The 26,475-nt window shown below is 36.9% G+C and overlaps 1 protein-coding gene across 5 annotated transcripts in view; it reads right to left on the minus strand.

Annotated features, from left to right (window-relative positions):
• Positions 1 to 26,475, minus strand: part of SPAG17 (sperm associated antigen 17) — a 230,902-nt gene that overhangs the window by 50,764 nt on the left and 153,663 nt on the right. For all 5 annotated transcript variants that reach the window (XM_004026432.5, XM_063695914.1, XM_055376755.2 and 2 more), the window contains 7 exons: positions 23,584 to 23,704; positions 20,539 to 20,717; positions 18,604 to 18,763; positions 11,254 to 11,471; positions 7,523 to 7,667; positions 3,359 to 3,513; positions 725 to 913 (listed from right to left, as the gene is read on the minus strand). In XM_004026432.5, the coding sequence (XP_004026481.5) occupies positions 725 to 913; positions 3,359 to 3,513; positions 7,523 to 7,667; positions 11,254 to 11,471; positions 18,604 to 18,763; positions 20,539 to 20,717; positions 23,584 to 23,704 (1,167 nt within the window). The remainder of the gene's footprint in view (positions 1 to 724; positions 914 to 3,358; positions 3,514 to 7,522; positions 7,668 to 11,253; positions 11,472 to 18,603; positions 18,764 to 20,538; positions 20,718 to 23,583; positions 23,705 to 26,475) is intronic.

Here is a 26,475-nt window from a genome sequence, read left to right on the forward strand (position 1 = left end):
AATGTCCTGTTTTTCCAGGTACAGTTTGTCATGGTTTCTCTTGGCTAGGAAAGGGAAATCCCCTGACACCTTGCACTTCCCAGGTGAGGCGATGCCCTGCCCTGCTTCATCTTGCCCTCCTTGGGCTGCACCCACTGTCCAACTGGTCCCAGTGAGATGAACCAGGTACTTCAGTTGGAAATGCAGAAATCACCCATCTTCTGTGTCGATCACACTGGGAGCTGCAGATTGGAGCTGTTCTTATTCAGCCATCTTCAGGATTGTGTTCTTGATTTGGCACTCAGCTTGGATGTTGGTCCACTTCCCCACTTTCAACCCTACTGTATCCTTCTTACCATCTTACTCTGTGACTACTCAAAGAAACTTGCCTCCTGTCTTGTGTTTGCTCTGACTTCAACTTGGATAAGGACCATTGCCACATCATTCTTTATGTTGGCATTATTTTCAGATGTCTGCTACTGTTTCTTCCTTTCTGTTCCAATTATTTATTTAGCCCTAACATTTCTATCCCACCAATTATTCGGCTTGCCATTCTCCATGAAAGTACACTTAAGAATCAAAGAAAATGTATTGACATTCATTACTGCTTGCCCAAAGTATTGGCAGTAAGTGGATAATTAATCCCAAGGCAACTAAGGTAAAAATCTACATGGAAGCTTTGTAGTGTGAAATATCTCTAAAGCAAAGCCACAGGCTCTCTCTCCATACCAAAGGTGCACTTTACCTGAAAAGTGTTTCCCTCAGGATCCAGAACCTCACAGATAACCTCTGAAGTATGCCTCATGATGTACCTGCCAGCTCGCAGCTGCTCACGCTTTTGAAAAGGATAGTATATACTACTGCTTGATTCATGGCAGTACACAGCTGAACAATCCTTGTCAATATAAAGAGAGCCTGTGTTTGGAGGTAACACCTGAAAGAGTAACAGAAGGAGAGAAATTATTAAAATTTTCTTGTTCAATATGTGGGACTTGGAAAACCATTTTAGGAAAAAGCATATCCATAGATCCTAGTCACAAACTGTGTTTGCAGGAGGAAAACATTAACCAAGGGAGGACTTGAGGTTTGGAAAGGGTTACTTGATAAAGAGGCAAACTGAATAGTTAGGATATCATTTCTCCTGTATCCTCATATCTTATCTGCTCACTTCAATATCTCTTCTAAGTAATTGTCTCATGCCCCCTTATTTCTAATATTTAACATATTTTAGCTGAGGTTACATACATATTTGGCCCTATTCGTCCTATTCTAAATGTTTGGGGTTGCTCATGATCTTGGATAAGAAGCATCTCTGAAAGGGTATAAAACTGTGTGATAAGTGCTCTTAGAAACTCATCTCTCCTCTCTCTGGTGGCTGACACAGTCCTTAAGTAATAGACTTCATGTAATGAATTCTGGTTCAAACAGATCTTTTTCTGAAATATAATTTACATATCATAGATTTACCCTTTAAAAGTGTATAATTCCGTGGGTTTTAGTATATTCAAAAATGTGTGAAGCCATTATCACTAATTCCATAACACTTTTATCATCCCCCAAAGAAACGCTGATCCTGTTAGAAATCTTTCTGGATCACTAGGCCTTAGGCCCTGGCAGCCACTAAGCTACTGTCTATGGATATACCTATTCTAGATACTTCATTTAAACGGAAGCATGTACTCGGTGGCCTTTTGTGTCTGGCTTCTTTCAGTTAGCATAATGTTTTCAAGGTTCACTCATGTTGCAGCACACAGTACTTTATTCCATTTTATGGATAAGTAATATTCCATTGTATGGCTATATCAGATTTTCTTTATTCACTTATGAGTTGGCATCATTTGCGTTGTTTTCAGTTTTGCTATTATTAAAGATGTTGCTGTAAATATTGTGTACAAGTTTTTGTGCAGATGTATGTTTTCTCTTGGATATATATCTAGGAGTGGAATTGCTGGGTCATATGACAACTAAGTTTACCTTTTGAGGAAGTGCCAAGTTGTTTTCCAAAGTGACTATACCGTTTTCCAAGTGACTAACCACCTTCCAAAGTGACTTATACCATCAGCAATTTCTGAGGGTTCCAATTTCTCCATACCTTTGCTAACACTTGTGATTATCTGTCTTTTTGATTACAGTTTTCTAGTGGGTGTGAAGTGATATCTCATTGCAGTTTGCGCTGCAACTCCCTCACAACTAATGATGTTGAGCATCTTTTCTTGGCTTATTTGCTATTTGCATATCTTCTTTGGAGAAATTCAAATCCTTTGCTCATTTTAAAGTGGGTTGTTAGTCTTTTTATTGTTGAGTTATGAGAGTTCTAAGTTGTAGGGTACTCTGTACACGAGACCATTATCAGTTATATGATTTTCAAATAACATCTTCTATTCTGTAGTTTATCTTTTCACGTTCTTGGTGGTGTCCTTTGAATCACAAACTTTTTTTTGATTTTGGTAAAGCTGGTATGTTTGGCATCATATCTAAGAAACGATTGCCTAATCAAAAACATGAAAATTTATATCTATGCTTTCTTTCATCTCTCACTTCCAGCACCCTCCTTGCCCCATAATAATCTACACTGGATGAAGAGGTGGAAGGATAACATTATCAGAAGAGATGAGAGGGATAAACTGACTTCAGCAACTTTCACAGTAACAAATATTTGCCAGTGAGATCTTTGTCTATCATCTTCTAGCTTTTAGCTCTCAGTATCTAGTGACATTGTTTGCAATATTTTTGCTCTAGTGTCCTTTCTCCAGCAAGTGAAAAGCTGAAAGCAAGTCCTTTTAAGGCTAAAGGAACTGCATGCTGACACTGGATGGTTGTGTTTAAAGGGGAAATGCAGAAAGGTAGGGAAGGTGCTAACTGCTCCTCCTTGGCCTTCCAAGGACAGAGCTTTGCTTCAGCTAGGAGAACTGCCCTCCAGGGACCACACACACCATGTGCTCTGTCTTGTGCTGCTAGGACTTTGAGTAGAGTAGTGAGGACTGACTGGAGGTGGGAAGGATGGATAATGAGAATGAGGGTCGAGGTGGCAGGAGGTGAAGCTGGTCTGTTAGGCACAAGCCAAACCATCTAAGTGTTTCTAACATCCACAGTGCCTAGCACATAAGAAATCCTCAACTAACACATTTTGGTTTATAACCTTGGTCCAAAACTACCAAAGTTTTGCAAAACAAGCAGGACAATGTTTTTCTGGCATGGGATATAAAAAGGGATGAATAAATAAGAGTTTGAGAAGTATATTCTAAGATGTTAGTATTATAAGAGAAAGGAAAGCAACAGCAGTGTACATTGCAGGCATTTTTACTGCCCCAGAGAAGCGGGTTTTCTCAGCTGAATAGACACTCATCTTTGGCACTTCTCATTTTCCTCGTAGACCTACCTGGTATGTTCCCTGTGGCTTTGCAATAATAGTTGTTCCATCTCCAAAGGTGGCACAGCAGCTACTGTCCTCACAGTTGGCGATAACAGTGGCATAGCGTGAACTTTCTACCCGCATACACTTCACCTGCCTGGTGACAGTCCAAGGACCCTCGGCTACAAGCAAATGCAAGGTAAGCAGATCTGATAGGATGTAGACATTGCAAAACAGACCTCAGCCTATTGATTTTGCTGCTGTTTCCTGGCTGTCTGGATTCCCCATGGAAAAAACACAATTGTAAAGTCTAGAGCAAGTACTGAGAACTCCACAGAGTTGGAGTGTGGCCTGCTGTTCTTGTCAATTCATAATAATTCTTCCAGAAAAAATCTTCTTAATTTAATATGCTGTCTTAGTCTCACTATTTATTTGTAGGAGTTGAGAACATCTGATTTTTCAACTTGAAAAATTGAAAAGCATAAAATATAATTTAAGCACTCAGATATTCATCAATTAAAATTTATACTTTTTAATACATACGTAAAATAAAAATTACAGATGAAATTGAAGTTTCTCCTTATATCTGGGCTTATTTCTATCTTGAAATTCATTTTTACACTTTTATGTACATATATATCATGAACAATATGAATGTGTGTGCTTTAAATGTATGTAAGCTATATGTTACTCTATATATTTACGTAATTACTGTACTGTCATTCTACACCTGCTTTTTTCATTTAATACAGTTTCAAGACCTCTAACCGTCTTGATCTATATGTATCCATCCATCTATCTATACATATATGTGTGCATAGATATATTTATTTGTGTGTGTATGACTCCCCTTAACAACTTTATAGTATTATTTTGTAGGAATTTACCACATTTTGTTTTTCTATTCTGCCATTGATGGACATTTATATTTTCCCAATATTTCAATATTATACTCAATGCTGCAAGTCACTCCTCTGTATTTGTTTCCTTGTGCAAATGTGTATGAGTGTCCCTCTCTCTATAAGCAGAAATAAAGTTAGTGCATCATAATATGATATGCATGATTTTGTGGGTGGGGTGGGGAGATGTAGGTCAAAGCATATGAAGTTACAATTATACAATTATGTAAGATGAATAAGTATAAGAATGTAACGTATAGCATAAAAACTACAGTCAATAACTTGTATTGTATAATGACAATTTTCCAAGAGTGTAGACTTTAGGTGCTCATAACACACACACACACACACACACACACACACACACACACACACACACAAACTATATGAGGTAAGAGATATATTAATTTGCTTCACTTAGTCCACTATGTATATGGATATCAAAATATCATTTTGTACATCTTAAATATATCCAATAAAAAACATTGACATTAAGGAAAGGGAACTCACGGAATAACTTCTCATTAAAAATATTTCTTAAATTCAGGTTCAGAAGAGTGGAAGGCTTTTAGAGTCTTTGAGCAGGTTCCAGTTAATTAGCAGCTACAGTTTCCTTTTTTCTGATACCACCTTTCTGACGAAAGACATGCTGAGACTGAAGACCTATCTGAGGTCACCTATTTATGCAAATTAGATGCCTTGAGGATCAAAGGAAACATCTGAAAGCTAGTATCTAGGACAGATCAATCATGGTTATTAGGTTTTAGTTGCCACCAATCAAAGACTATTACTAATCATCAGCTAACTAGAGCTGTTATCACTCTCATCTCTGTTGAGATAATGATCATAATAAAAGGTCCTAATGCATCCTCATATTCATTGCAGCATTATTCACAAAAACCAAGATTTGGAATCAGTCTACATGTTCATCAATGGACGAATAAATAAAGAAAATGTAGTAAATACAGGCAATAGAATACTATTCAGTGTTAAAAAAAAGAAATCTGTCATTTGCAACAATATGGATAAACCTGGAGGACATTATTTTAAGTAAAATAATCCAGGTACAGAAAGACAAATAGCACACTTATATGCAGATTCTACAGAAGTTGAACTCATGCAAGTAGAGAGTAGAATGGTAGTTACCAGCCATTGGGGTGAGGAATTGGGGAGATGTTGGTCAAAGGATATAAAATTTCAGTTATATAAGAGGAATAAATTAAAGAGATATACTGTATAACATGGTGACTATGGTAAATAACATATTGTATTCTGAAAATTTCTAAGAGAGTAGATTTTAAGTATTCTCACAATTAAAAATGATAAGTACAAAGAACAAAGCTGGAGGCAACCGTGCTACTCAACTTCAAACTATACTACAGGACTACAGTAACCAAAATGGCATGGTAGTTGTACCAAAACAGCAAAACAGACACATAGACCAATGGAACAGAATAGAGAGCCCAGAAATAAAGCCACACACCTACAGTCATCTGATCTTAAACAAATCAACAAAAACAAGCAATGATGAAAGGACTCCCTATTCAATAAATGGTACTGAGATAAATGACTAGCCATATGCAGAAGATTGAAACTGCACCCCTTCCTTACACCATATAGAATAGTTATCTAAAGATGAATTAAAGAATACAATGTAAAACCCAAAATTATAAAAACCCTGAAAGACAACCTAGGCAATACCATTCTAGACATAGGAACAGGCAAAGATTTCATGACAAAGATACCAAAAGCAATTGCAACAAAAGCAAAAATTGACGAGTGAGATCTAATTAAAACAAAGAACTTCTGCACAGCAAAAGAAACTATCAACAGACTAAACTGACAACCTACAGAATGGGAGAAAATATATACAAACTATGCATCTGACAAAGGTTCATCCATGCTAACATCCAGCATCCATAAGGAACTTAAACAAATTAACAAGCAAAAAACCAAAAAACCCCATGAAAAAGTGGGCAAAAAACATGAACAGTTTTCAAAAGAAGACATAAATGTGGCCAAAAAACACATGAAGAAAAGCTCAACATCACTGAATGTTAGAGAAATGCAAATCAAAACCACAATGAGATACACTCTCACATCAGTCAGAATGGCAATTATTAAAAGGCCAAAAAGTAACAGATGCTGGCCAGGTTGCAGCAAAAAATGAACGCTTATACACTGCTGGTGGGAATTAAAATTAGTTCAGCCACTGTGGAAGACAGTGTGGTGATTCTTCAAAGACCTGAATACAGAAGTACTATTCGACCCATCAATCCCATTACTGGGTATATACCTAAAGGAATATAAATCATTTTACTGTAGAGACACATACACACATATGTTCACTGTAGCACTGTTCACAATAGCAAAGATATGGAATCAACCTAAATGCCCAACAATGGTAGACTGGAGTAAGAAAATGGCATACATATACACCACGGAATACTATGCAGCCATAAAAACAAACACGATCACATCCTTTGCTGGAAAATGCATGGAGCTGGAGGCCATTACCCTTAGCAAACTAACACAGGAAAAGAAAACCAAATACTGCTTCATCTCACTTATAAGTGGGAGCCAAATGATGAAAACACATGGACCTATAGAGGGAAACAACAGATACTGGGGCCTACTGGAAGGTAGGAGGAAGGAGAAGATCAGAAAAAATCACTAATGGGTACTAGGTTTAATACCTGGGTGACAAAATAATCTGTACAGCAAACCCTGTTACATGAATTTACCTATATTACAAACCTGCACATGTACCCCTTAACTTAAAAGTTTTAAATAAATGAATACATACATAAAACACACACACACACACACACAGACACACACACAGTGACGAGTGTGTTGGAGAAACTTTTGGCTGCTGGGTGCTGCTGGTCAAAAAAAATTTCTAAGAAAGTAGACAGATTTTAAGTTTTCTCACAACTAAAAGTAAGTATCTGAGGGTAATGCATATGTTAATTCACTTGATTGAGTCATTTTGCAATGTATACATATTTCATCACATCATATTATTTATTATATATATACACAATATCTGTCAATTAAAAGAATAAAATTAAATTTTATAAAGCAAATAGCAAAATAAGTAATGATGATAATAATACTACTACTAAATCCTTATAGACCCTGCTTTGGATTGCATGGGTTTTCTTTAGTTGGCTAACTTTACCAAAAAATTATTTTTCTTATGTGTATGTTCAGCAGTCAGTGAGGATTCTATCTAACTTATGCTAAAGAGTTATAAAATATTGTCATGTACTCAGAAAATAAAGCATACTTGTTTCTTGATCATCTGGCAGAATAATTTGATCTTCATAAACTTGATAAAAGGTTGTGATTCTGGTACCATCAGCATGATCCACTATCCGAGTACCATCTTTCCTTTCAACTATGACAACTTTGTCTTCTCGAGTTGTCATAACCTGAACATGAAGAGGCAGGACATAATCATTTGGCCACATGGTTAATCCCAAGTGTACTTATTTTTATCCATTGAATACAAAGATGGCACCATCAAAGTCCTAGTTATTTACTTATAGGCGAAAGTTTTATCTCATCTACCTGATCTAATCTTCATAACAATCTTGGCAGGTACCCTCATTTTATAGATGAGGAAATTTAGGCTTAGGGAAGTTGAGAAGCTTGCTGAAAGTCATGCAGCAAGTAAGTATCCGGGCATATTTGAGGAAACACTTAACATCTGGACTGGGTTAACCCAGGTCTGTCTGGGAAAATGACCACAGGCCCTGTTTCCTTGGAAACTACGGAGTAATGATAAATGCGGCATATTGTGGCTGTCCTGTGCGGTGTGAAACCCCTGCTCTGCAGAACTTCCCCAGATGGGGTGAACTGCAAGATGGCCTGCAAGTGTCGGGCTAATGTCATCAGAGCAGTACTTGAAGATTGGTGGGGGACAGAGGCTGTAGCCTCTCTGTGTCAAGTTGACCTGGGCATGTATCTGCTGCTCAGTGCCGCTGCATGCCTGTGAGCTTGAGGGGTATGAGAAGCGGTGTGCGTGGGTTGCTGCTCCTGAGCTCTGCACTGGGTTGACCATGGCTCTGTTGTGTTTGCCTCATAGTTCAGCTTTTACCTCTGCCCATTACTGCTTTCTCCCTCCTCCTTTCGCATATATGTCTCTATTAAAATCTTGCACTTGGGACTTCACCTCAGTGTTTGCTTCTGGAAAGCTCAACCTGCAACTGCAGCACTGTAAATTGCATAATGCATATTTCAATCATTGGGCATTTTCTAAACTTACACTGTTCTAACTCTAAGGAACATAATGTTTCACTGAAGGTCTGGATGGACGTGAGAGTGAGTTTGCTAGCTGTTTTTTGACTCCAAAGTTCATGGCTATTGGGAGCAGGTGATTTTCACCTTTTTAGCTCTTTATCGTAGGTGGCAGTCACTACTTAAGAGAGAAATGAATGTCGATCATTATTTTAGGTTCTTATCATTGGCGCTTTCAGCCAGGAATGTATACTAAGAAATACTGCTGTGTAATGTGGTGGTTGAGAGCATGAGCTCTGGGGTTAAGCTGAGTTTGAATCCTGACTCCGCAAATGGCTGGGTAGACTTAGGGATGTTGCTTAACCTGTTTGTTGTCTGGTTTACTCAGCCACAAAATGGAGCCAACACTAGTATCTTCTTGGAAATGTTATGTGGGTTAAACGAGATGATGCTGGTAAAGTGCGTCACACTTGGCCATCATGTTAGTAATTATTGATAGCGGTTTTTTATCTAGTAGAGATATTTACATATTATGATTTAGAATTATTCAAACATTTCATAACACCACATAAACAGTGACATTTTCTGGTCACCATAGAATAGGATAATCATTCTTAGTGGTGGCAATAACACAGTAACAAGGATATTTCTGAATGCCTGTTAGTGCCAGGTCTGGTACTAATCTTCTCAACAGGTAATGACTATTATCTCCAGTTTATGAATAAGAAATCAGATGAGAAACTTGCCAAAAGTTATACATCTGGTAAGGACTATGGCTAGGGCTTGAAACACAGGTCTGCCTCACCCCAAGGGCAGTGCTCATTCCTTTAGAATGTAATATTTCATGTCATTTTCAGTTTTGTTTCATATGCCAGTTTCTTGAGATCTGGGACACAGTGTTGGGGTCTACATTCTGGCTCTACCATTTGCTGTGTGGCCCTGGGCAAATTACTTAACCTCTCTGTAGCTTAGTTGCCTCATCTATAAAACGGAAACAATAGTAGTTTGTTGTGAGAATTGAGTGAGTTAGTATATGGAAAATGCAGAGAACAGGGCCTAGTACACAGTGAGTGCTTAGTAAATATCACTATTATTGCTCTTATTCTGTTGGGCATTTGGTGTTTAATTCATGCTTGAATCCAGGTTCTTGGATGTTGGTTCATGCTTCCAAAATGGTGATAGAGATGAATGAGGGAAATTAAAAGTTAACAAAGAAATGTTAATCAAACTTGCATATTAAGCCAAATAATCTACCTCAGGGGCCGAATTAAAGTGAGTTATTTGAAGGAACTAAAACAAACATTAAAAAACCTCAGGAAACAAATGAACAAAAAACCTTTCTGAGATCATATGTACTTTGAGTCTTACAAAAAAAGGCAACTAGCAAACAAAGTAAGAGATTATAAAATTATTTCAGAAGTAGGCTGAAGAGGAAAAGATATTTGGTTAGATAATGTAATCCATCTTAATAGCAAGTTGGCATTTTGCTTTTTACAGCAGCACATGGTTTTAAACAACGGTAGGAAGTTCAGACACAAGAGTTAAGGCACTTAGGAACTTCTTCATTTTGTTTAGATTCAGAGGGTGCTGCAAATCTCCATATAAGATGTTAGAGGAATAGCTAAGGAATGGAAAGAGCTCAGTTTTTGGTCACAAACAACTGGCTCTAATCCTGGCTTCAGCACTTTCTGAACATGTACTCTTGATCACATTACTTAACTTCCTAAGGCTCAATTTCTCATTGTGTAATATACATTTGGTGTGAGGGCTGAATGAGATAATATGTATAAAAGTCCCCAAAGAAATCCTGGTAGATAGAGGGCCGGGCGTGGTGGTTCATGTTTGTTATTCCAGCACTTTAGGAGGCTGAGGCAGGCTGATCACTTGAAGTCAGGAGTTGGAGGCTAGCTTGGCCAACATGGCAAAACCCTGTCTCTACTAAAAATACAAAAATTAGCCAGGCGTGGTGGCAGGTGCCTGTAATCCCAGCTACACGGGAGGCTGAGGCAGGAGAATTGCTTGAACTAGGAGGTGGAGGTTGCAGTGAGCTTGCACTCCAGCCTGGGCGACAAGAGCAAAACTCTGTGTCAAAAAAAAAAAAAAAAATCCTGGTACACAGAAAGTGCTATTGTTCATTCCAGGAGTTTTGCTTTCATATAATAAACAGAATCATTATGTTCTGTACCACTAATTTGTCCTGTATTCTTATGCTACAAATAAAGTTTTTGTAAAGTTTCTCTACAGTTTTGGATTCTCGAGTTATTTAATGTGTGTCTTATCTCTTTCAATATACCATAAGTTTTTCCAAATCAAAGGATCATGAAAAAACTCCTTTCACCAACTGCAAGTGGGCACAAATAAGTAGTAATGAGACACTTACTTCCAGAAGCCTCTCACTTCCAGAAGATAAGACATTTACACACATACATTCAGCATAAGGAAACACACGACGACATCATTAATCACATATATCTTAAAAGTGGCATAGAGAACTCATGAACTGCTGCTCACCTCAAAAATTAGCATTTTGTTCTGACGTGGTTGTGCCCACAACACACAAAAATAGTCCCTAATGATACTCTCCATTTGGCAAATACACCACAAGATGTTTTTAGATTTTGGAAAATGAATCCAATCATCCATCCATCCACCCATCCATCCATCCACTACTTAACAGACATTTATTGAAAAAATATTATCAGCTAGGTATTCTTTTGGGTGTTGTTTTAGAATTCTAATGACTTAGAAAGTTTTGCAATAAACAATAGTTTGTCATACCGTTCCATTGACAGGATCTGTGGCCTGAAAGGATAACAATGGGGCCAAGTCTGCTATTCTTTCTAATCCTTTGGTGCCAATCCGATTTCCTTCAGGTGTGGTTGTAAACCAGGTGCGTAGATGAACCTCCACAGGAGTTACAGTTTGAACTGCCTCTGGAGGAGGGTCATGGATTTCACCCTTATGGGCCATTGATGACTGATTTTTGTGACTTTTTCCTGTGAAGTTCAAGTAAAATCAAACAACAACAGTATAACTATAATATCAATTATATAAATCATTCATTATGTTTTGACACAGTACAAACTACCTCAGATACTGTGGAATAGACAATTCTAAGTGGTATTCATCAATTGTATTATTTCTCAATAGGGAAAGGTATCAGGTTATGAATAGCGTAATTTTAGCACTTAAACCGTGGCTAAATTCCCACCACTTTCCCCCAGACATACACATGCTTACACAGCTCACTGTCTAGGGCACAAAAAATATTCTGGTCAACTTCTGTACTCTTTTGGGTCTTGCATACTTCTCTCTGGGTCCCAGATTTTGGGTTTTGTATTCTGGTTTTTAAAGCCTACCTTTGCTTTCACTTATCTGTCAAACTGTCAGCCTCCTTTTGACATATTGGACTATAACAGTTACTAAATTTTTAACTCTTGATTCCCCTGATTTTGCCCTTTTGTCAGTAATAACAGGAAACATCTTTCTTCAACCCTGGATCTGGGAAACCTCACCAGCCACGCATATCCGTGGGGAGAGGAGTTTGTGCAGTTTAATTAGTATATCAACAATTGTCTGATACATTTTCCTCTCAATCTTCTACCTCCCACTCATTTGGAACAGGGGGAGAGAACTGAAGACACCCACATGGAAATCCTTGACCAATATTTCGATTGCTCTATCAGGGTAGATGTACTCCATTTCCATGAATAATAATGAGTAATCTGTAGATGAGACTTGACAGTGTTATCACATCTCAATGATGAGGTAAACTCAGACCCTGAAACAAATTGCAAGTAATGATAGTAAAGGAATGTTAACTCTTGGAAGATTCTCCAGATTCAAACCATGAAATGTGCAGCAGGGCATGCATCTCGGCCTAACTAATAGGGACTCAACTAATGGGAAGAACCAAAGGCAGATAAATCAGGTTGAGCCTTTTCATTGCCCTAAAATTTAATTTGGACATATTTATACTTCTAGAATATTGGTAGAGAGTGAAAATGGTATCGCTTTCAGAATAATTCCCCTAGAAATAGTAGGAAATACTTTAGGAATTATCTTTTTTTCTACATTCTCCCTTTTTCTCCTATTTCCCTCCCCTCTCCTTCTGTTCTTGTTACTTTTTCTAATCAAAAAAGGTGAGCTATGGAAAGGGCATTCCAACATAAGGAACATAAGAAATACAATGGGGTAAAGAATAGCATGGTATACACAGAAAACTACTAGCAGACCAGTGTGACCAGATGATGCATTTCAAGCAGATTTTGGTTGAGAGAAGGGACAGGAGAGGCAGGCACTGATTCAACTGAGGGGACTTTAGCAGTATGTTAGAGACCTTGGAATTTTTCCTACAGGTGATATTTAATAACTAAAGTGTTATAAAAGAGAAAGTGAGGTATTTGGAAGATTAGTTACATGCTTTTGGGAGGAAGATGCAAAATCAATACTAATAAAGGCAGGAAGAAGAGTTAGAAGGTTTTAAAGTATTAGAAATTCAAGTTGGAAGAAGAGATAAACAGGTACAATTTTGATACAAATGTATATTGGGGAACAAATTCGGATATGAAAGGATGAGGATGGAGGTGAAAGGATAAGAGAAAGAATCACATGCAGATCCTGAAATCTTAATCATCTATTTTCTTCCATTAAGTATATGGGTCAATAAAGCAAACTGGCCAAGGAAAGATCAGCTCAAAGGTAAGAGGAAGGAAACAAGCAGGGTTGGAGTTCCATTTTCAGGAACATCACAGACTAGATACCAATAATTCCACTGAAAAGAACCATAACTGCTAGAAAACATCTTTAAATCAATCTTCTTGAAAGTGTCTCTGAGCTGGCAACTATAAGTAAGATCAGCACAAGCCATGGACTAAGTAAATGTAGGAAGCCAAAGAGGTAAAATAGCTCTGAAGTTGGATTTTGTCCAGTGGGTTTTTGTCAAACTGTGTGATTCTGAGTATTTGTTTTCTTAGCATTGTGGGACTTAGGCAGAAATGAACGCCAGAACCTGCACAATCTGGATGGAAGGTTTGATATGAGGCCCTCAAATGACTACACTCTCAGACTAAGTGTGAATTATTAACAGAAATCATTCGTGTCTTTTCCCACCCCACTCTAGAACTGTCAGAAAGCTTGCCTGTGTTCAAACTTGGTGCTGAGCAGAGAAAACAAGAAAGTACTTAAGAGGTTGTATAACCACAAGTAGATCCTTATATAGGTGTGAAGTGAAAATTCATACCACTTGAGTGGCACCCCCAGAAATTCCTTAAATTAATAATTTAAAGTGATCCAAGACTGTTGGTTCCCCTATCAACTGCTAAAGTCCTTTCTGAAGCCAAAGTCCTTTATAAAGAAATGCACTATTGGCCGGGCACAGTGGCTCACATGTATAATCTTAGCACTTTGGGAGGCCAAGGCAGGAGGATTGCTTAAGCCCAAGAGTTTGAGACTATCCTGGCCAACATAATGACACTTCACTGCTACAAAAAAAAAAAAAAAAAAAAAAATAGCTGAGCATGGTGGTGCATGCCTGTTGCATGGTGATGCAAGCCAACTTTTCAACAGCAACATTGGAAGCAAAAGAACATAAAGGATATTGTCAATGTACTGAGAGAAAATATCTGTAAGGTAGAATTATATACCTAGTGAAATTATCTTTCAAGAATGAAGACAACATAAAGACATTTTAAGAAAATATTTGGTATATAATAAATGGACTAAAACATCTAAAGACAAGTCCCAGCTACTCTAGAGGCTGAGATGGGAGGATTGCTTGGGCCCAGGAGGTTAGGCTGCAGTGAGCTGTGATCACGCCACCACACTCCAGCCTGGGTGACAGAGTGAGACCATGTCTCAAAAAAAAAATGCACTTTTATACCAGCTCAAGAATTTACAATTAAAGCAATAAGAAAAAATTATCATCTCATAGTCAAAAAGTACCGAGACACAATGAAACAAGGCAATTCAAGTGAGAGCCAGGAGAAGCAACAGAAAATGGAATTAGATCTATAATACTTTAGATATTGAAATGATCAGACACAGAATCTAAAATGCATACTTTATGTGATTCCAGAAACAAAAAGGGGCCAAAAATATGACTAAAAAGAAGACAGATTATAAAACGAAACAAAGAAGTGTTAGATATTAAAAAATGTAATAACTGAAATTTAAAAAATTAACATGCAGGTTTAGCAGGAGACAAAACACAGCTTAAAAGAGAACTGAAAGACCTAAAGTAATTGTTTAGAATGAAGCTCAGAGAATCAAAGCAATAGAAGTAAAAAAAATAAATAAATAAAAGTTCAAGGCCTCTTAAATATGTTTAATTAGAATTCCAGAAGCAGAGAAGAAAAAAGAAATGGATCAGAAACAATATTTGAAGAGATAATTATTGAGAAATCTCTAGAATCAATGAAAAACACAAATTTACAGATTCAGGAAGCTCAATGTATTCCCACTTTGATAAATGAAAAGAAATCCATACCTAGTCAAATTTATTGAAATTGTAATAAAAAATCACAGGGAATATTTTAAAGGCCGTTAGATTATCCTCAAAGCAACAACAACTTAAATGATAGCCAACTTTTCAAAAGCAACGTTGGAAGCAAGAGAGTATAAAGGATATTTTCAATGTACTGAGAGAAAATATCTATAAGCTAGAATTATATACCTAGTGAAATTATCTTTCAAGAATGAGGACAACATAAAGACATTTTTAGAAATTATTTGATATACAATAAATGGACTGAAACCCCTAAAGACAAACATTTTCAAATTGAATTATTAAAATATTCACCTATTTGCTGCTTATAAGAGACACATTTAAACATAAACCACAGAAGGTGAAATATAAGTGTGGAAAAAGTTATACCGGTAAGGTATTAAATAGTAGCTGGTGTAGCCATAATAAAATAAGCAAAATAGACATTAGGGTAAAAAGAATCCTAGAATAAAGAGTCATTGCAGGCCAGGCGCAGTGGCTCCCAGCACTCTGGGGGGCCAAGGCAAGCGGATCACTTTAGGTCAGGAGTTCAAGACCAGCCTGGCCAACATGGTGAAACCCTGTCTCTACTAAAAATACAAAACAAAACAAAACAAAAATTAGCCAGCTTTGATGGCACGTGCCTATAATCCCAGCCACTTGGGAGGCTGAGGAACGAGAATTGCTTGAATGTGGGAAGTGGAGGTTGCAGTGAGCTGAGATCACGCCATTGGCACTCCAGCCTGGGCAACAGAGTGACACTGTGTCTCAAGAAAAAAAAAAAAAAGAAAGAAAGAAAGGAAGTCATTGCATAATGATGACAGGTTAAATTAGTGAAGATACAATAATTCTAAATGTATGAATATCTATCATCATATCCTTAAAATATATAAAGAAAAATGACAGAACTATAAAAAAGACATATTTATTTCACAAATTAAGAAATAATGATTAAATTATAAGGAACGCATCACCAAAGAGATTATTCTGTCTTTTCAGGAGATTTAAACATCCTTTTGCTAAGTAAATTGATGTAGTAGATTAAAAAAATCTGTAAAAATATAGAATAGGGGTTGGCAAATTGTGGACTATGGACAAATAAGGCCTGCTGTCTGTTTTTTACAGTCAGTGAAGTAGTAATTCTTTTTACATTTCTAAATAGCTAATAGAATCAAAAGAATAGTAATAATTTATAACATGAAAATTATATAAAATTCAAATTTAGTATATTTAGTGCATATAAAGTTTTATTAGAACACAGGCTTATTTAATAACATATTTCCCATGGCTGTTTTTATGCTCCAATGGCAGAGCTGAGTAGTTGTGACAGTGACCATATGGCCCACAAAGTCTAAAATAAACTTTTTCAGAACTTTGAAAATTAACCAAAGAATTGTAACAATCTGAGGAACAATTCAAGAAAAATGGCTGAATCTCAGCAGGAACAGTTGCTTTGTGGTTTTATAACTTAAAAAGTTTTTTGATAAAATATTATCTATAATATTTCATTTAGTTGATGTAATATCAATTAAATTAATATCAATTAAACTGTGATAAAAAGAAATGAGCTATCAAGCCATAAAAAGACAGGGAGGAATCTTAAATGCATATTACTAAGTGAAAGAACCTGGTCTAGAAAGGCTACATAAGGTATGATTCTAATCATATGACATTCTGGAAAAGGTAAAACTATACAGACAATAAAAAGGTCAGTGGTTCCCAGGAGTTTGGTGGGGTAGTGTGTGTGTGGTTCAGGATGGGTGGAATAAGAAGGGTGAATAGGTGAAGAGGGATTTTTAGGGTGGCAAAATTATTCTGTATGATACATGAGACATAGAATGTACAACACCAAGAGTGAACCCTAATGTAAACTATGGGCTTTAGTTAATAATAATGTAAGATTGGTTCATCAGTTGTAACAAATATACAACACTAAAGCAAGATGTTAATAATTGGGGAAACTGTGAGCAGAGTAAACAGGAACTCTGTGCACTTTCCACTCAATTTTTCTGTAAACCTAAAACTGCTCTAAAAATAGTCTATTAATTTAAAAAGTGAGTGCATCATCTTGGATGGCAGGGCTGTGAAGAAATCTGGGGGACACTGTGCTAGAAGCAGAAGTCCTCCAGAACCAGGGTAGGCTCTTAGAAAAATGGCTACACAGACTAGTCTTATATCAAGTCCTATGTATCAACAAAAGAGGGAACCCTTGAGCTAAGAAGTTTGGAAAGCTATCTGGATACTTCTCTAACCAGAAATCTTCTGCTACTACTGAAGTAAAATCTGTTTTATTAAATATTGAGTAATTAAAAAGTAATCTAGTTGCTTCCACACAATATTTCTGGGTACTGTGGTGAGATGTGTGAAACTGACAAAAAAGGATTAAATCTAGGTTTCTAGATTCAAATCTAGATCATTAAAGGCATATGAGAAATTGAGAAAAGTTTGTAAGGCAGGAGAGGCAGCGTAATTTAGGGGTTAGGGACCCAGACTCAAATCTCAGCTCTACCACTTGCTAGCTAAGAGACCTCAAGGAAATTACTTAACTTCTCTCCCTCAATTTTCTCATTTGTAAATTGGGGATTATTAAAATATATGCCTCACAGAGGATTAGCTGATTTAATATTTGAAATATCAGATTTTTTTCCTGTTACACAAATATACACCTCCTATATAAAAATATATCTTACAAATTAATATGAAAATGATGACCATCACAATGGTAAACCAAGAAAAGACATGAATAGGAAATTCACAAAATGAAAAAAAACAAACAAACAGGAAACATCTTTAGATGTTTAACCTCACCAGTAATTAAAGAAATGCAAATCAACATAATAAGACGCATTGATTATCATGTTGAATAAGATTAAAAGAATGATAATATCCGGCATTGGCGAGGGTATGAGGAAGTAGATAGACATTTTCATGTGGTAGTGGTAGGGGTATACATTGAAAACACTTCTCAGGACAGCAGTCTTGCAATTTAGATTATGGCAGACACTGTTCATTGCTTATCCAAGTATTGTTCACCTTCTTTTTTCCCTGCTAGTAGTGCTGTCTCCTGAGATAGAGGCCAAAAATGTCAGATACTTGTTTTTCTAACCTTGGTCCCCAGCCAGGTCTAGTCAATGACATAAAGACAGGTCTGCTGGGGTGACAGGTGGAGTTCTGGAACTCCTTTTCCTTCCTGATGAACAGAGACACTTGAAGAAAGCTCTTCCATTTACTTGCCCTCTTTTCTTGGAAGTTGCTGAATGAGGACCTCATGCCTGGAGTTGATATACCTTCTTGCAATTATGAGGAAAAGTTCAAGAAAATCACAGAGATGCCTGTTCATAATCTTGACATTATCAATCTGCCCAATCAACCCTAAAACAGCAGCTTAGGCATTATACCTGATGTGCAAGAATGTATAAGAACATATGAAACTGTTAATTATTTATTACTAAGAGAAAAACAGTTCATGAAACAGTACGTAATTCTGATAGCAAGAATTCATTTATATGTATGTATGTATAAGAATATATAAATATATTTGTAGAAAAGGTTACAAGTATTATAATAATAATAATATTGAACACTTATTAAGCCCTTGAAGGCTTTACTAAATCCGTTATAAACTGAGAGGCTTCAATTGTTACCTTTCTTTGTGTTGGTAATCTCAGATGGTATCGTTTCTGATTTCTGCTGAGAAATAGAGTCCATCAAATCTCCACTGTGAGGGGTTGCTGGCATTTCAGAAGGAGGACAAATAAGACCTGAATTGGGACTCCTGCTCACAGCACCATCTGCAAAGAGAATCTGAAGAAAGAACAAAAGTTTTCAGCATTCTCAGAAGCAAGGGAGAGGTTGTTTAACAATAAACACTGTGTGTCAAATGGAAATAGGTTCAAAATGATCCACAGAAGAAATGCTGTTTGCAGACCTCCAGACCCAGCAGCACAAAGTAGATTATAGAAAGGTAGATTTGGAGTTCAGAGACAATAGCCTAGTTACCACCATAATAATATTATTTTATATTTTCTATTTACCTTTCATTTTGTTTCTTTTCTTTTTATTTCCATCTTTTCTTGGATTGATTTGAGTTTTATTTTTTCCATTCTTCACCTTTCTCCTTTGCGATTGGGAAATTATATACTCTATTTCAATTTTTCTAACAACTGTATTTAAAATTTTATCACATATTTAAATTTGTAGTTTCTATTAATATCTATCTAGTTTGTACAGTGTCTCTAGGTACCACAGATATGTCTACCTGCTATCGGTACCTAGACACTCCCAACGAACATGACAAGGACCAACGTCACTGTTGCTGATGAGAAGTCAAATGTCTATCTGGTTTTTATTCTTGTATAGGTAACTTGTTTCCTTCAGGAAACTTTTGGGATTATCTATCTGTGCAGTCCTAAAATTGCATGATGACATATTTAGGTAATCCTTTAAAGATAATTAATATCAGTTCTTATTATCATTCAGTTGCCCTGTTTGATCTGAAGTATTTTTTTTAAGCTCTGTGCAAACTTCTTATGTTATGTCTTTGATTCTTTTCTCCCTTCATTCTTACTATTTTTTTCTTCTGGAAATTATATTATATGGACCCTTTTTCCATATCTCTCAGCTTTTCTCACCCTCATAATCTACCCCCTCCCATTTTTGATCATTCACAATTATTTCTAATTTCTAAGAACTCTTGATATTTTTCCTTAACTACTTTTTAAAAAGTTGTTATTTTATGAACTGTTAACCTCTCAAGTCTGCCTATATCACTTTTACCCACTTTTAATTTTTTAAAGTATTTAATTTCAGGTGCTATTTCTTTTAGATATTGAATTATGTACTTTACTTTTATGGGATTGCTTTCTTTCCAAGATTTATGATTCTTGAGTGCATGGTCAGCTTTCTCATTGAGAATCCCTTTTACTTCTTGGTGGTGTAGTGTCTACTCACAGGAGCTCCTGTTTTGTGATCACTGGGGAAGGAAAGAGCAGGGCATATGGCTTCTGATTTTTAAGGTTTCTCGTTCCCATCCTCCGGGTGACAGTGAGTTACCTGGGGAACTACCCTCATTTTCTGAGCTCAGAGATCCATGTGCAAAATGTTTGTGTTAGAATTCCCATTTTGATGTTTAATTTTGCTGCATGTTTTCCTCTTGTGTATGTTTTAACTTTGTGCATATTTCTCCATCAGTTTGATCTCATCTGATCTGCATTTTAAAAGAAATTATCGAAATCTTCTGATCTATTATTGATGACATGCCTTGTTGTCCTCCAGTACCATTATGAATTCACTATTTAAATTTTTAAAATTAGTTTAAGATAGCTTGAGAGGGAGAAAAGGAAAAAACTGTTCAGTTTGCAATCTTACATCATGCAGAGAAATGACAAGTTTATTTGTATCCTGCTCTGCATATAGTGTTTTTTTAATTCTAACTATATTATTTATCATTTGTCATTTGAAGGTGTCATTCCTTTTTCTAGTGAGTTGTTCCTTTTCCCTGTTATAGAACAGTTCCTTACCCATAAGTTGTCTTTTACTTTGGAACAGGGAAGAATAATTTCTCTAACACATTCTTTTACCTGTGTGGATCCATCCAACATATATTTGACAACAGTGCCTTGACTGGTGATAACCCTTGAAGCCTCCTGCTCTGCGGGTGGCATCACCGTTTTATAGAACTCATAGTGCTTCACCCTCTGGGGGTAGCTCTGACGGACCATGATGTCCCAGGTGGGTTCCTCATCTACAACATATTGACCTAAAAAAAGAATAAAGCCTTCTTGTGAACTGGACAATGCTGCAGGGCTGGATTTTATCATCTTGCTTAATTATTTTCTTTTTCTTTTCTTTTCTTTGTTTTAAAAATAGAGACAAGGTCCTGCTTTGTCATCCAGGCTGGAGTGCAATGGTGCAATCATAGCTCACTGCAGCCTCAAACTCCTGGATTCAAGCCTTCTGAGCAGCTGGGACTACAGGCTTGCACCACAACACCCTGTTAAGTTTTTCTATTTTTTGTAGACACAGGGTCTCATTATGTTGGCTAGGCGGGTCTCAAACTCCTGGCCTCAAGCGATCCTCCCACCTCAGCCTTCCAAAGTGCTGTGATTACAGGTGTGAGACACCATGCCTGGTGCTTAATTATTTTCTTTTGTCTGCATGTGAATAATAGGGCAGTTTCCATGTTATGACAGATGGTCTAGAATACCGGTTCTTTGATGACCTTGTTACATTCAAAGGTAGTAAATTAGGCCATCTACAACACCTAGTAGGTACCTTCTCCATGTGTAAGCCACTCTCTAATAAAATCCAGGACAAATTGAGGCAAAATTATGAAGGAAGCCGAGTTTTGCTGAATTAGGTGTTTCCTCTTCCTGCCCACTGGTGCTTATCTCTCACCTTTGACTAAACTTTCCACCCTGGATACACAACGCTGCCCTGGTGTTTCCTGGTTGCCTATAGTCCCAGGGGAAGTCACCCCCTCAGGCTTGCCTTTCCTAAGTCATCTGTCATCTTTCAAAGTTAACGTTAAAATAATCCCCTCATCTCTAACCAAATCCAGATTTATCTAGCATTTTGCTGTTAGCTGGCAATCAAGGAGAAAAGCACCTAATAAGCTCCTTCAAAAGCAAGCACTATTATGGAGAAATTCTGGCATACTGTACCTAAGCAGGCTTTGCTAACTGAATAAATTCCTCTTAATTTATAATGTGGTTTATTGGGGCCAAAAAGCCTTAACACAAAGGAATTAACACATAATGATAGCATTTTAAGAACTATATATCAGGCTAGTGGGAAAATCATGGCACCCCTTAAATCACAGAAGTACTACTAATAATGATAAACCAATAAACATTTATTGAGATATTTCTATATGTTAAATGCTTTATATATGTATCTTTTATTGAGTCTGCCTTCACAATCCTTTAAAATAGGCACTTTAATTTTCCAGAGTTTTCAGATGAAGAAATAGAGGCTTGGAGAGGTTATTAACTTAGCAAGTTATAACTTTGGAAGACACTTAGTGACCATCCAGCACTAAGGACACACAGCCAGTAGGTAAGAGAAGGAAGATTTGAATCATTTTCTTATATTACAAAAGCAACCACCACTAACAACCAAAAATAAAAAGTCAGTCAGGAAAGGATTCAAGTCTAGGCTCTTTCCTCTTATGCTACGATAACTGTCTTTCCCTAAAGTCCAAGACTGACCCGATGAAGATATTGCTACTTTGGTATTTATGTTGTTATGTTCAGACTTGAATTAGGATTTTCATAGTATATGGAAGATTTTAAACAGATGAGCTATTATTAACTACATTGTCTACCCTAACATAAGGAGGAAAATATTAGGATAGATAATGAAACTAATAGAAAAGACAGGTGAAAGGGGTATTAAGCTGGGGTTTGATAACGTGATCAAACAATCAAAGAAATATATCCTTGAATTTGAAAGCAACATCTCTTTGAGTACACTCATAGCTCTTCGACTGGAAGATACTCAGTGAAGACTGTCTGAGTGGAAGACACTCAGTGAAGACACGCAGCACAGTGGGAAAACCTGGACCACTAGGGATCCTTGAGAAGGGAACAGGGTCCATGGGCTATTTTTAATAATTCAGAATGCCTAAGGAGAAGCGAAATTTAACTTCAACATTTAGTTTCTGCTTTTTTTGCGGGGGAGGGAGCTGGGAAGTAAATAAAACATTTAAATTATTTTTAAATAAGCATAGCGTTTTTCTTTGATAGATACACTTTTCAAATGTGGTATACATAAGGGAATTATATAAAAGAGGATATTAAGTTGTGAAACTGTAAAGAATTGCTGATGTTATGTAATATTTATCAGATGAGAAAACATGGCCCTGAGACCCTAAGTAACTTAAAAGGGACACATCATTCGTTGGTGTCAGGGTCAGCTTTAGAACTCAACTCCCAGTTCAGTGCCTGCTTTGTTGCATCTTCTACTTCTACTGCAACAGTGAGTTTCTATTTAAATATATTCAAATTCAGTAACAAATGCAGATGCCTCATCAGGTTAATTAAAGAAATCTTACTTGTACTTATTTATTTAGCTGAAGAAGTTAGGAGCCATGTACAGAACAAACACTATAAAATTATATATGGATACATGAAAATGAAGCCTTGGTTTTCTTAACCTATTTAATCTACATCTATCTCTATGTACTTTGTGTCCAGTGTCATTTGTTTTGGTCAGACCAGCAACATGCTGCACCCATGACCCTCTGTAGAGGCAAGAACATAGGGATACACACAAGTTTTTAAGAGCACTGGCTTTGTCATCACTGGGCTGAGAATGGCATTTCAGCTCTGCCACTTGGGAGTTGAGTGACCTTGGGCAAGTAACTGAACCTCCTGAAGCCTCGATTTCCTTATTTTGTAAAATGGAGTAGTCAGTATTTAGATCATAGTATTTGTATTTTTGACATGTATACTGAGTACTTAGACAGTGCCTGGCCATACATAGTAAATGCTACAAATGTGAAAACAGTCTATTGTTCATTATCAACAAGATGTATGTTTAACTGGCATGAAAATACACAATTTCCTGTTTTCTACGTGACATTTTGCTCCCTGCTTCCCCACCCTACCCCATAGAGCACTTACCTGTAGATTCTTGTCCAATGAAAGTCAACAGGAGCCCACTGGGGCAAGACACATTTAGGCTCTGGAAGGTGGGAACATCCAAAGTCTCTTGTAAAACAGGTTCTGGTTCTACTTCTTCTTCCTGTAAATAATTCAGCGTGTGAATAATGGGCTGTCATTTTCTTAATGAGCTATTATTTATTTTGACTAAGCAAGGATGTGCTGAGTGCTCAGGACATGACTTGCACAGAGCTAGGTGGCCCCTGCAAGGACGCAGGAGTCTCTGTGGTTTTGCAATTTATATTCTACTTGCAGACTGGCACATAGGTGAGACAAATGGCAGTAACAACAGTTGGCACATCTTTTCTCAGAAAATAGAGATATAGTGAAAGTTAATAAGAACAATTGGGAAAGGATTTGTGGAATAATTGGGGCTTGAAGTGGGCCTTGAAAGATGCCTCTGTTTGGATATGTAGGCATAAGGGCAGTGCTGGCATCTGAATGTTGGTGTCCCCCATCCAAACTCGTATGTTGGAACCTAATAACCAATGTGACAGTATTAAAAGGTGGGGCAGTTTAGAAAGTGATTAAGTCATGAGGAATCCACCCTCATGAATGGGATTAGTGCTTTTAAAGAAGAGGTTGATGGGAACACCTTTGCCTCTTCCTCTTCTGCCATGTGAGGACACATTGAAGGCACCATCTCTATGAGGAATAGCTGGGCATGGTGGTTTGTGGTTGCAATTTCAGCTACTTGAAAGAGTGAGTTGGGTAGATCATCTGAGGCAAGGAGTTAGAAACCAGCCAGGGTAACACAGTCAGACCCAGTCTCTTTAAAAATTAAAAGAATTGGCCAGGCATGATGGTGCATGCCTGTGGTCCCAGCTACTTGGGATGCTAAGGTGGAATGACTGCTTGAGCCCAGGAGTTTGAGCCCACACTACCATACTCCAGCCTGAGTGACAGAGCAAGAAGTCCATCTTAAATAAAATAAAGTAAAATAAAATAAGAGAAACAGGCTCTCACCAGACATAAAATCTGCTAATATCTTGATATTGGACTTCACAGCCTCTTGAACTGTGAGCAATAAATTTTGATTGTTTATAAATCACCTAGTCTAAGGTAATTTTTTTTATAGCAGTCCAAACTAATACAGAAAAAGTGTGTGAGAGACCAACATCTCCAACATATTTTTTGGTGTATTCTTACAATTTGGATGCTAGAGATATTATGCTATTAGGATATCTGTCCTTTGTTTTCTATAATGAGCACATACTGCTTTTGTAGCAAATGAAAGTAATAAAAATAAAAGACAATTATAAAGTTATTTATAAATTAATGAGGGTTTGGGTGTGTTTACTTTAAAATCCTAATTAATTTTATGTCAGCTATGCCTAAATCCCTTGTTTGGTTATATGTACTTAAGAATGAAATTTACTTGGTAACATTCAAACACTCCCTAATGATAATCATTTCAATTTTTCCAATTGGTTCTCTTTTGTTAGCCACCAAAATCACTCCACTGGTACCCAATTGGTGGATATTTGTTTTTTTCTAACTAGTCGTCTATTGTTGAACATTTAAGTTTTTCTGCCTTTTCTTTGTCACTAACAGAGGAAAAATACATAAATAATTAGCTAAAAATAAATTTAAAACACAAAGCGAAAACGAGAGAAAAATGCTTATGAAATTCTGTAAAATGAACAAAACTGCTCAAAGATGCAAACCTGCCACGTCAAATCTGTCATCACACATAAAACTAGTATCATCCTCACCCTTCCATTATCATTTATTTTAAAAATATTAAGTGAACAAATTGGTTTGCTAGCAAGATGCCTTTGGCCAAATTAATTTTAAACGAATTACCTGGAGTTATTCTGTTTTAACACTTGAACATTTTTACTTAACAAGAGTCAAGGGGCCTGGCATGAGAAATTTTATCTAGTATAACTATGTAAATGTGGTACAGAGGCAATGACATATTTAAACCTTGTAACTTTTACAAGGCCAGAGTCTGAAACCCAGGTTTTTGGGTATTTTTAAACATTTTATCTTCCTGTAGTTAATTATTTGTACACTGTACTTTTTTAGTAGTAAGTACCAATAGTCAAGACTTAACCAGTAGTTTCCTTGTTGCCGGTCTTTTAGAACCTTCTTTTTTTTTTCCAAAAATATTTATTTTACTTTAAGTTCTGGGATACATGTGCAGAATGTGCAGGTTTGTTACATAGGTATATATGTACCATGGTGGCATGGTGGTTTGCTGCACCTATCAACCCGACATCTATGTTTTAAGCCCTGCATGCATTAGGTATTTTGTCCTAATGCTCTCCCGCTCCTTGCCCTTGACCCCCTGACAGGCCCCAGTGTGTGATGTTCCCCTCCCTGCATCCATGTGTTCTCATTGTTCAACTCCCACTTATGAGTGAGAACATGTGGTGTTTGGTTTTCTGTTCCTGTGTTAGTTTGCTGAGAATGATGGTTTCCAGCTTCACCCATGTCCCTGCAAAGGACATGAACTCATTCTTTTCTATGGCTGCATAGTATTCCATGGTGTATGTGTACCACATTTTCTTTATTCAGTCTATCATTGATGGGCATTTGAGTTGGTTCCAAGTCTTTGTTATTGTAAATAGTGCTACAGTAAACATACGTGTGCATGTGTCTTTATAGTAGAATGATTTATAATCCTTTGGGTATATACTCAGTAATGAGATTGCTGGGTCAAATGATATTTCTGGTTCTAGGTCCTTGAGGAATTGCAACACTGTTTTCCACAATGGTTGAACTAATGTATACTCCCACCAACAGTGGAAAAGCAGAACCATCTTTTGATCTTTGTTTTATTAGATCTTTGTTTAGAGTCAAAGTGTGTGTGTGTGTGTGTTTACTATGATGAAGGGCTAGGGGTAA

This window comes from Gorilla gorilla, chromosome 1, assembly GCF_029281585.2.
Source record: "Gorilla gorilla gorilla isolate KB3781 chromosome 1, NHGRI_mGorGor1-v2.1_pri, whole genome shotgun sequence".
Lineage (NCBI taxonomy): Eukaryota > Metazoa > Chordata > Mammalia > Primates > Hominidae > Gorilla > Gorilla gorilla.